Source organism: Mesocricetus auratus, unplaced genomic scaffold (assembly GCF_017639785.1).
Source record: "Mesocricetus auratus isolate SY011 unplaced genomic scaffold, BCM_Maur_2.0 Super-Scaffold_100676, whole genome shotgun sequence".
Classification (NCBI taxonomy): domain Eukaryota; kingdom Metazoa; phylum Chordata; class Mammalia; order Rodentia; family Cricetidae; genus Mesocricetus; species Mesocricetus auratus.
In genome coordinates, this window is record NW_024429266.1 from 129,562,394 (window position 1) to 129,574,700 (window position 12,307).

Here is a 12,307-nt window from a genome sequence, read left to right on the forward strand (position 1 = left end):
CATAATTTTTCCATAGTTACATTGTTTGCCATTTATTTCCATTATCATCTCAATAATTTCTATGGAGTAATATGCTACTACGTTATTTTTTGAATTCCTTATGAATGGGAAACAGATGTATCTAGGTATTGTAATGAATGAAGCCTTTTTCTCTTCCATAGATTGGCAATAGTGAACACTAACACAGTTATATTCTGTTCATATTTCATATTTTTTTTCAGCCTGAAGCAGTGCAACTATATAGACCTCATCTTTCCTCTCTTCCTATGGTTTCTGGGGACAGTGCTGTTATCATGTTCAGGACGGACAATCAAAGCACAAACTAATACTGGTACAAGCATAACTGAATCAAGCACCAAAAATCTGCATAAGATGTTCCGTACAGGCCCTCTGCTTCAGTGAAGCCACCCTGTAAGGGCAGACCACCCACATCCTGACCACACCTCAGTCTTGGCCCCCCTTCCACCCTCTGCTTACTGCTTAAGGTGAGTGTGGGCTCTATTCAGGGCAAAACTCCTGAGATTCCCCCTAGAACTTCCTGGACCTGATCCATGTGTAGTGGACCCACCAAGGCAGGACTGACCACCCTGAGTATGTCCACACCTCAGTCTTGGAGCCCCTACACTCTCCAGCCTCTGCTTGAGTAGACCTGCCCCTGCAAGCCTGACCACCCAGAGTCTGTCCACACCTCAGTCTTGCCCCTTAGCTTCTGTCCTGTGCTTAAGGTGAGTGTGGGCTCTGCTCAGAGCCCAACTCCCTCCATAACCCCCTTGGAACTTCCTGGGACTGTTCCACATATAGTGGACCTACCTCCGCAGAACAGATCACCCTGAGTCTGGCCACACCTCAGTCTTGGCTCCCCTTCTGTCTTCTGTCCTCCACTTGAGTCTTGGCCTATCTACTCCACAGGGAGATAAGAGGAGAGGGAGAGCCCCCACCTGCGCCTACTTGAAGAAGGGATGGGAAGACAGCAGTATAAGATCACACTCAAAACCAGAAAGACCAAAAATATGACACCACCAGAATCTAAGGACTCTACACCACCAAGAACTGAACATCCCAACATAGAAGAAGCAGAAGACAAGGACCTTAAAAACAAATTTATGAAAATATTAGAGTCCCTCAAAGAGGATTTAGAAAATCCTTTAAAGAAATGGAAGAAAAAGCAACCAAAAATTCAGGAAATGGAGGAAAAGACAAACCAAAAATTTCAAGAAAAAAACAAATCCCTTAAAGAATTCAAAGAAAGCCAAGATAAAAATCAGTGAAACAAGTGAAGGAAACAATTTAAACAGTTCGAGGCTTGAAATCTGAAATAGAAACAATAAAGAAAACAGAGAATGAGGGGATGAAGGAATTAGAAATGTTAGGTAAATGATCAGGAAATACAGATGTAAGTATAACCAATAGAATACAAGAGATAGAAAAGGGAATCTCAGGCGTTGAAAACTCACTAGAGGAAATGCAGTCACTAACCAAAGAAAATCTCAAGTCTAAAAAATTCCTAACATAAAATGTCCAGGAAGTATGGGACACCATGGAAAGGCCAGCCCTAAGAATAACAGGTGAAGAAATACAGCTCAAGGGTATAAAAATATATTCAACAAAATCACAGAAGAAACTTTCCCAACCTAAAGAAAGACATACTAATGATAGTACAAGAATCTTATAGAACATCAAGTAGAGTGGATCACAAAAAAGTCCCCTTGTTATGTAGTAGTCAGACACCAAACTTACAGAATAAAGAAAAATATTAATAGTAGCAAAGGAAGAAGGCCAAGTAACATATAAAAGCAGACATATCAGAATTACACCAGTCTTCTCCATGGAAACTCTAAAAGACAGAATGTCCTAGACAGACAGTCTATAAACACTAAGGGAACGTGGATGCCAGCCCAAACTACTATACTCAGCAAAGTTTTCAATCACTATAGATGGAGAAAGCAAAATATTCCATGACAAAACCAGATTTAAAAAATACATATCCACAAATCCAGCACTACAGAAAGTACTGGAAGGAAAACTCCAACCCAAGAAAGATAACTACATTCACAAAAACATAGATAATAGATAATCCCACTTTACCAAACACAATAAGAAAAAAAGGGGGTGGGGTGGGAATCCATATACAATACCACCATCAAACCCAAAACAAACAAGATGCAGCAATTAATGGTCATTAATATCCCTCAATGTCAATGGTCTTAACTTGCCTATAAAAGACACAGGATAACAGAATGGATACAAATACAGAATCTATCCTTCTGCTTCATAGAAGAAAAGCACATCTCAATGCCAAAGACAGATGTTACCTCAGAGTAAAGGTTTGGGAAAAGATTTTCCAATTGAATAGACCCAAGAAACAAGTTGGTGTAACAATCCTAATATCTAACAAATTAGATTTCAAACTAAAATCAATCAAAAGAGATGAAGAAGGTCATTTTATATTTACCACAGGAAAAGTCCATCAAGATGAAGTCTCAAATATGAACATCTATGCCCCAAATACAAAGGCACCCACATTCATAAAAGAAACATTACTAAAACTAAAATCATACATAAAGCCCCAGTCACATATTGTGGGAGACTTCAACACCCTACTCTCAACACTAGACAGGACCACCAGGCAGAAACTTAACAAAGAAACAAAGGAACTAACAGGAGTTATGACCCAATTATGACTAACAGATATCTATAGAACATTCAATACAAACACAAAAGAATATACCTTCTTCTCAGTGCCATATGGAACCTTCTCTAAAATCTACCATATGCAACATAGAAAACCTCAACAGATACAAAAAAATGAAATTACCCCCTGTATCCAATCAGATCATCACTGTTTAAAGTTAGGATTCAACACAAATTGCAGGAACCATACAAACTCATGGAAATTGAACAACGTACAATTGCACCATTCTTGGGTCAAGGAAGAAATTAAAAAAGGAAATTAAAGACTTCCTAGAATGCAATGAGAACAAGATACAACATACCCAAACTTATGGGATACTTTGAAAGCAGTGCTAAGAGGAAAGTTCATGGCACTAAGTGCCCACATGAAGAAACTGGAGAATAGTCACAATAGAGAATTAACAGCACAACTGAAAGTTCTAGAACAAAAAGAAGCAAACTCACCCCAGAAGAGTAAATCCCAGGAAATAATCAAATTAAGAGTTGAAATCAGTAAAGTAGAAACAAAGAAAACAGTACAAATAATCAATGAAATAAAGAGTTGGTTCTTCCCGAAAGTATACAAGATAGAGAAACCTTTATCCAAATCAATAAAAAAGCAGAGAGGCGGAGAAAGGAAAGCGCGAGGAGACGCCGCCACCGCCGCCAGCGCAGCTGTGCCGGAGCCGCGAGGAGACCGGCCGCCCGACTTCCCCCCCTCGCCGGCCGCCGCGTCCTCGGTTTGTTCCAACAATCTGTTAAAACATGGTGGATTACTATGAAGTTCTGGGCGTGCAGAGACATGCCTCACCTGAGGACATTAAAAAGGCGTATCGGAAACAGGCACTTAAATGGCATCCCGACAAAAATCCTGAAAATAAAGAAGAGGCAGAGCGGAAATTCAAACAAGTAGCTGAGGCATATGAGGTGTTATCAGATGCAAAAAAGCGGGACATCTATGACAAATACGGCAAAGAAGGATTAAATGGTGGAGGAGGAGGAGGTGGAAGTCATTTTGACAGTCCATTTGAGTTTGGCTTCACATTCCGGAATCCAGATGATGTCTTCAGGGAATTTTTTGGTGGAAGGGACCCATTTTCATTTGACTTCTTTGAAGACCCATTTGATGACTTTTTTGGGAGCCGAAGGGGTTCCCGAGGAAATAGAAGCCGAGGTACAGGCTCGTTTTTCTCTGCCTTCAGTGGATTTCCTGCTTTTGGAGGTGGATTTCCTGCTTTTGATACAGGATTCACTTCGTTCGGGTCACTAGGGCATGGAGGTCTCACTTCATTCTCTTCAACGTCATTTGGTGGCGGTGGAATGGGCAACTTCAAATCAATATCAACTTCTACTAAAATAATTAATGGCAAAAAAATCACTACAAAAAGAATTGTGGAGAATGGTCAAGAAAGAGTAGAAGTTGAAGAAGACGGACAGTTAAAGTCCTTGACGATAAATGGTAAGGAGCACCTGCTACGCTTGGATAACAAGTAATTCAACGCCGCATTTCACAGAAATGTTAACCATAACAAGCACCATTTGAGGAATACCAGGAACTTTTTTTTTTTTGAAGATTTCAAACGAACTGACTTTCTGTATAACTGTACCTAATCTAAAGTATTTATAAAACAGCTCATCGGAGCCCTATTTGTCATAGACTTTTGAGTTTGTTGTTGGGACCACAAAATAGGACCATTTTTATTTTGTCTTTAAAATTGTTGTAATCTCTGTATGCACTTTGCTTTAAACAAAACAAAACGTAATCTGAGGTGAGCCCTGTGACTCTTGAGTAGTGCTAGGACAAGATTGTTCTTTAACACCAGCATGGATCTGCCTCCCATTGTGTTGAAATGTGAGAGTAGTGTCAGCCTGCTGTGAAGTTAACATTGCCAGATGAACCTTCTACAGAAATATTTCAATTTTATTTTCAGTATTTAGTTACGAAAGCTATTACTGCATCAATGGTAATACATTTCTGGATTAGTGTAAATTAAGGATGTTTTCTAGTTGTGCATGGATGCTGGCAAATTTGTCAGTTCTGACAATTGTTTAAATATGTAATGTTAAGCTTAGGTTTAAAAAAAAAGCTGGTAATTTGGGTCTTTGTCATTTGCTTAAAAAAAAAAAGAAAATAAATGCGAATGTGTTTGGTGCAAAAAAAAAAAAAAAAAAGCAGAGAGGCAGCATACTAATTACCAAAATCAGAAATGAAAAGGGAGACTTATCAATGGACACTGAGGAAATCCAGAGAATCTTCAGGTCATAATTTGAAAATCTGTACTCCACAAAATAGGAAAATTTAAAGGAAATGGACAATTTTTCTGGATAGATAATACTTAGCAAAATTAAATCAAGGACAGACAAGCAATTTAAATAAACCTATATCCCCTAATGAAATAGAAACAGTCATTCAAAGTCTCCCAACCAAAAAAAATAGCCCAGGGCCAGATGGTTTCAGTGCAGCATTCTACCAGAATTTCAAAGTAGAGCTAATATCACTACTCCTCAAACTGTTCCACAAAATAGAAGCAGAAAGGTCATTGCCAAGCTCTTTTTATGAGACTACAATTGTCTTAGTAAGAAAGCCACACAATGTCACAAATAAGAAAGAAAAATACAGACCAATATTCTTCATGAACATTGATGCAAAAATACTCAACAGAATACTGGCACATCAATGCAAGATACATCAGAATACATCAGGAAAATCATCTGCCATGATCAAGTAGACTTTATCCCAGAGATGGGATGTTTCAACATATGAAAATCCCTCAAAGTAACCCATCATGTAAATACCTGAAAAAGAAAAACCACATGATCATCTCACTAGATGCTGAAAAAGCCTTTGACAAAATCCAACTTCCCTTCATGTTAAAAGTCTTGGAGAGATCATTGATTACAGGAACATACATAAACATAATAAAAGCAATATACAGCCAACCAATAGCCAACATCAAACTAAATGGAGAGAAACTCAATGTGATTTCTCTAAAAATCAGGAACAAGACAAGGGTGTCCACTCTCTCCATATCTCTTCAATACTGTACTTGAAGTTCTAGCTAGAGCAATAAGACTATGAAAGGAGATCAAGAGGATACAAATTGGAAAGGAAGAAGTCAGCTTTCACTATTTGCAGATGATATGATAATTATATAAGTGACCCAAAAAACTCTACTAGTGAACACTTTTTGCTGGCAAACACCTCTAGCAAAGTGGCAGGATACAAGATTTACTCAAAAAAATAAGTAGCCCTACTACACATAATGGATAAATGGACTGGGACAGAAATCAGAGAAACATCACCCTTTACAATAGCCACAAACAACATAAAATATCTTGAGGGTAATGCTAATCAAACAAGTGAAAGACCTGTATAGCAAGAACTTTGAGTTTTTAAAGAAAGAAATTTAAGAAGTACCAGAAAATGGGAAGATCTCCAATGCTCTTGGATAGGTAGGATCAACACAGTAAAGATGGCAATCTTGCCAAAAGCAATCTACAAATTCAATGTAATCCTCATCAAAATACTGACAGAATTCTTCACAGACCTTGAAAAAACAATAGTCAATGTTATATGGAAAAACAAAAGACCTAGGATAGCCAAAACAATCCTGTACAATAAAGCCACTTCCAGAGGCATCACCATCCCTGACTTCAAGCTCTATTACAGAGCTATAGTCCTGAAATCAGCTTGGTATTTGCACAAAAATAGACAGGTAGACCAATGGAATTGAATTGAAAACCCTGATTTTAACCCACAAACCTATGAACACTTGAATTTTGACAAAGAAGCTAAAAATATACAATGGAAAGCATCTTCAACAAGTGGTTCTGGCATAACTAGATGCTGGCATTTAGAAGACTGCAGGTAGATCCATGTCTATCACTATGCACAAAACTTAAGTCCAAATGGATCAAAGACCTCGACATAAATCCAGCCCCACTGTATGTCTTAGAAGAGAAAGTTGGAGGTACCCTTGAATGAATTGGTGCATAAGACTGCTTCCTGAACATAATACCAGTAGCACAGACACTGAGATTGGCAATTAATAAATGGGACCTCCTGAAACTGAGAAGCTTCTGTAAGGCAAAGTGTTAAGAGAAGCTTTTTCTTTGCTAGCCGATTTGGTTTATCCTCCGCCAGCCGCCTGGGCTCTGCCACATTCTAGTCCCCAAATAATCACACAAGACGCTGTATTAATTATGAAGCTGTTGGCCTGGTTTGTCTCTTACTGGCTAGTTCTGCCTTAAGTAATTACCCCATAATTGTTAATCTAAGTATGTTTCTTACCGGAGAATAGTTCCCGGCATCCTACCCCCATGGCGTCACATGTTGACTGTCTTGTGTTTCTCCTTCCCAGAATCCTCCTGGACTCCTAGTCCCTCCTATCTAGATTCCTATAGGCTCAACAGTACTTTATTGACAAATAACAGGCAAATAACAGGACTTCCCCAACAGCAAAGGGCACAGTCAACAAGACAAAAATACAGCTCACAGAATGGGAAAAGTTCTTCACCAACCACACACCTGACAGGGAGGATGGGGGGGGGGATGGTGGTGGGGTGCGGGAGGAGGGGAGGGAGAGGGAACTGGAATTGACATGTAAAACAAGCTATTTAAAATAAAAATGAAAATAAATAAATAAATAAAAAAGAAAATAATGTAATAAAAAAAGAGGATGCTTGAATAAACTGGAGTCTCCAGTATACACTGAGAACCTTCCTGAAATGGCAAAAACAACAACAACAACAACACCAAACCAAGAAACAAACAAACAAAGAAAAAACCCAAGAAGACAATCTAAAGTTTTAGAAGGGTATGGAGCTGTGTGACAGATTCATTAATATTAGGGAATAAAAACAAAGCAGTCTACTTATTATTAGCTGACATAGCTTCCTTGCTAGGTTGGGTTTATGATCAAAGATGATGATTAATTCACTGTACTTATTTCTGCCCTTAACTTCCTGACTTCCTGATATATATATATATATGTACATATATATACATATATATATATATATAATCACTCATGTATATTGTTGATGCATGGGTATGCATGCTAAAGATTTAAAGTAGAGCTGACTTTTTCATACATAAAAAATCAGGTTTGTAATTCCTTTAAGGTTTCTTCTAAGATTACCTCTTGAGATCAATAATAAAATTATTGATTCTTTCTTTGTAACGACAATATTCAACCTTCTGGCAAAAGAATTGGCTGAACAAAACATCATGCTGTCTTATACTCTTTTTTTGTGATTTTTAAAATTTTAATTTAAATTAAAAACAATCTTATTTTACATATGAATCCCAGTTCACTTTCCCTCCAGTCCTTCCATTCTCCTCACCATCCCCCAATCCCACCTCTCATTCATTCCTCAGGGAGGGTGAGGCCTCCCATGGGGGATCATCAAAGTCTGTCACATCATTTGGGGCAGACCCTAGGCCCTCCCCTATATATCTTGGCTGAGAGAATATCCCTCCATAGGGAATGGGCTCCCAAAGTCCATTCATGCACTAGGGATAAATACTGGTTCCACTGCCAGACGCCCAACAGACTGCCCAGGCCTCCTAACTAACACCCATGTTCAGGGGTTCTGGTTCAGTCTTATGCTGGCTCCTCAGCTGTCTGACTCAGGTCTGTGAGTTCTAACTAGCTCTGGTCAGTTGTTTCTGTGGGTTTCCGCAGCATTTTCTTGACCCCTTTGCTCATCACTTCTCCCTCTCTACAACTGGATTTCAGGAGTTCAGATCGGTGCATAGCTGTGGGTCTCTGCTGCCCATCAGCTACTGGATCAAGGCTCTAGGATGGCTTTTAAGGCAGTCATCAATCTCATTATAGAGGAAGGTCATTTAAGGTAGCTTTTCCACTGTTGCTTAGATTCTTAGTTGTCGTCATCCTTGTGGATTCCTAGACGTTTTCCCGAGTGCCACGTTTCTCATTAAGTCCGTAAATGCTGCCCCTATTAAGGTATCTCTGTCCTTGTCCTCCTCTGTTCTTCCCCCAGCTCTACATTCCTGATTCCTCTTGTTATTCCTCCCTCCCCATCTCCTGTCCTCTTTTTCCTACCTCCCTCCTTCTCCCCACAATCTTCCCAATTTACTCAGGAGATCTTGTCCCTTTACCCTTCTCAGGGAGTCCATGTATGTCTCTTTTAGGGCCATTCTTTTTTCCCAGTTTCTCTGGGGTTGTGGATTCCAGGCTGGTTATCCTTTGCTTGCTTTCTGCTTCTTCTCTTTCTTTAATTCTTGAGGCATGTTCTTCATAGACAGCACAGGCCAGATTCACACATCATCCTCATAAGTATAAGGAATGTCATGAATACAGCCATTCAACATAATAACCATCTTCTATTTTCACAGATTTTTATCTAATCTTACAGCTAATATTATGTTTTGAGCTTCACAGGTGGCTTTTGACTTCACTTTTACAAAATGCTGAAACTGTTAAGAGTTACAGTCACATATCGTGTCAATATATTTTGTATTTTAAGACAAGCATGAGCATTTGGGTCCAGAGAAGGAATATTATAGCTTGAGTTTATAGTGTTCTACCAAATGTTATGTTCAAAACCCTATCCCTAGTTGATTGTGCCACTAGTAAGTGAAAGAAACTAATACATTGCATCTAGTTAGTAGTATAAGAAAGTAACTATAGAGTGCCTGTGAAGAATAGGTTATTTTCCTCTATCTAACCTTTGCCCTGTAATTGCTCCAGTTACTGCTCAAGAGTGAAAGGTGATAATATCATTTGTAATACTTAGCAGAGCCATGTATTGAGTAGTAATGTTTTCTGTAATAGTGTTCTAGTCTGTCATCACTAGTCAATCCTTCATGCTAAGGAAATGTAAGAAATAGGAGAAAATCATATAAAAGAGTAAATATAGAAGATCCCAAATGGAAAAAATTGTGCAAGTGATTTAGTCTGTGAGTATGAAAGTACTTTCATCTTCATATGGAGTCAGGACTTTAAGTGACACATATGTTTGGATCAATTTTTATATGTGCACCTACTCTAATCTTTCTATTTGTACCATAGTCAGTATAGTTAAAGCTATAAAATCTTATTTTTAATCATTAAAATTGTCCTGATACCTTATCCTTTTAATTTAAAGAAATTAGTCTTCAAAATTCACAAACACATCCCAAGGAGAAGACACAGTATTGTTTAACCTATCAGAATTATTTGTGTGAGATAAAGATTTAAAAGTCCCTTCTTGGTTTTTTTGTTAGTCTTTTTTTTCATTTTTAAAAATTTTAAATATCTTGTTTTGCATGTCAATCCCAGTTCCCTCTCCCTCCCCTCCTCCTCCACCACCCTCCCCCCCCCATCCTCCCACCCTATTGCCAATTCCTTCTGCATAGGGGATATCTAGAGTCTATAATTTCATTCAGGGTAGGGTCCAGGCACTTCCCTAAGAGTCCAGGCAGAGAGAGAGCAACCCTCTTTGTTTTATGGACACATGATGCCTGTTAGTAATCAAGGGATAAACACTGATCCACTGCTCAGGACCCCATAAGTAGTCCAGGCCTCCACATTGACTCTCACATTCAGGGGGTCTGGATTGGTCCCATGCTGGCCTCCCAGCTGTCAGTCTGGGGTCCAAGAGCTCCCCCCTGTTTGGATCAGCTGTCTCTGCTGGTTTTTCCAGCCCATTCTTTGACAATTTGCTCTTTGCTCCTCTCTCTCTGTCGCTGGGTTCCTTGTATTCTGTTCAGTATTTAACTGTGGGTGTTTGCCTTCTTGGTTTTTTATTCCACTACAGAAGGATACTTTTTACATTACACCAATATATTTTTGAAGTAAATTATTTATCATACAGGTTATATACATTAGAAATGCCATGTATAATTTAAATATTGAAAAAGAAGTGTATTCTTTGGAGGCATATATATGGTTTGATCTTGGGTATCTAGGCACCCTGTGTTTTTACCATTTGCTGGGATGAGCAAATCTTGCAGCTGTGCCCAGGTGTAACTGGTTCCCAATGATTTGCATGCACTCACTGTATAGCCTTGAAAACTTCTTCATACACCAGTCACAACTTGTTCAGTTGTCAGTGCAGTTAGGACTCAGCCCAGATATGAGGACTCCTGTTCAGTTCCTCGTGTTTCTTCTGCTCTGTCTTCCAGGTAAAAAAGGAACATAATAGGAATCTCACTGTTACACTGTGATTATTGCTGATTGGTATTTGGGGGCAGTCCTTTTGTATCATTTTTAACTATATGGGTAATTATTATGTCTCCACTCCTAGGTGCCAGATGTGATATCCAGGTGACCCAGTCTCCATCCTCCCTCTCTGCATCTCTGGGAGAAAGTGTCACCATCACTTGCAGAGCAAGTCAGGATATTAGCAGGTATTTAAGATGGTTTCAGCAGAAACCAGGGAATGCTCCTACATGCTTGATCTACCGTGCATCCACCCTGATGAATGGCGTTCCATCCAGGTTCACTGGCAGTGGTTTTGGCATAGATTATTCTCTCACCATCAGCAGCCTGGAGTCTAAAGATATGGCCATTTATTACTGTTTACAGTATGATGACTATCCTCCCACAGTGATACCTGTCATAACATAAACCCCCATGGAAGCAGAAGTGAGAGGCTGGGCTGCTCTAGCTGTTAAAGTGTTTCTCAGATGTCACAGGATTTTCAGCAAAGTTCATAGAGAGTCATTTGTTTTGACAAGATAGGCTAAAGAGTCTTCTCTGTACCCCACATATCTTCCTTCTTCACCACATCCGGCTATACAGAGTACCAACACCTTTTCTACTTTTAACAGAGGACACAGTCGTTCTCTGTGAGGAGTCTGAGTTGTATCCTGTGGTTGGACTCATACAGATTAGTGGGAACTTCTGTGAACATTCCAGAACACATTACTTAAATTCAGTAAATTAGTTTGTAAGTGCTACTGTTTAAAGGGCAGAAAAATATTACTGAGAGAAGCTGACATCTGAAAGGAGGTTTGATTTTTCACAAAAGCTAGAGGGCAAGTGTCAGAGAAAGGGAAGGATGTCTAACCATGATCCTCTGCTGTGTCTTCAAACTCCAGCAGTGGGTGTTGATGATCACAACTCTTTGCAGCAGTTTAAATAGAATTCTAATGGCTGCTATGTTCTCTTGTCTGTTTACAAAAGGCAAATGATGTTGAGCCACACTCCTATGACTTAATCCCACCTCATGAACTGAAATATAGATTTGTGTGTGTGTGACATCATATAGGTTGTAAAATGTTGTCTTAAATATGCTTCTAAAAGTGATATTAACGAATAATTGATTTCCAGAGCATAGTTTTAGAAGCAACACAAAGCCAGGCACTGGTGGCACATGCCTTTAACAGCAGCACTTCTGAGGCAGAGGCAGGAAGATTTCTGTAAGTTTCAGGACAGCGGAGGGTACACAGAGAATCTATGTTTCAAAAAGCAAAACAAAACAAAAAAACCAAAACAACAAAAGAACAATGTTCTATGTTCTTTTAATTTTGGAAATCTTATGTGGGTAAGATCTTTTTCCTGTCTATGATGTTCCTTTTGTCTACCCATCTATCTATACATCTACAGTACATACAGATTTAATCACTGTACTTTTATACAAAAAGAATAATCAAATCAAAAGATATAATATCATTTATATATGCTTC

The 12,307-nt window shown here is 38.9% G+C and overlaps 1 protein-coding gene and 1 gene segment (V, D, J or C); both read left to right on the forward strand.

Annotated features, from left to right (window-relative positions):
- The first annotated feature begins 3,306 nt into the window (after positions 1–3,306).
- LOC121136805 (dnaJ homolog subfamily B member 6) lies at positions 3,307–4,806 on the forward strand. Its single transcript, XM_040738134.1, has one exon. It carries the CDS (start codon positions 3,436–3,438, stop codon positions 4,162–4,164), a length of 729 nt encoding a protein of 242 aa, XP_040594068.1. The 5' UTR covers positions 3,307–3,435; the 3' UTR covers positions 4,165–4,806.
- Positions 4,807–10,708: 5,902 nt separating this feature from the next.
- Positions 10,709–11,246, forward strand: LOC110341990. The segment is given in 2 exon segments: positions 10,709–10,801; positions 10,924–11,246. Coding segments are annotated over 2 exon segments (372 nt in total).
- Positions 11,247–12,307: the final 1,061 nt, after the last annotated feature.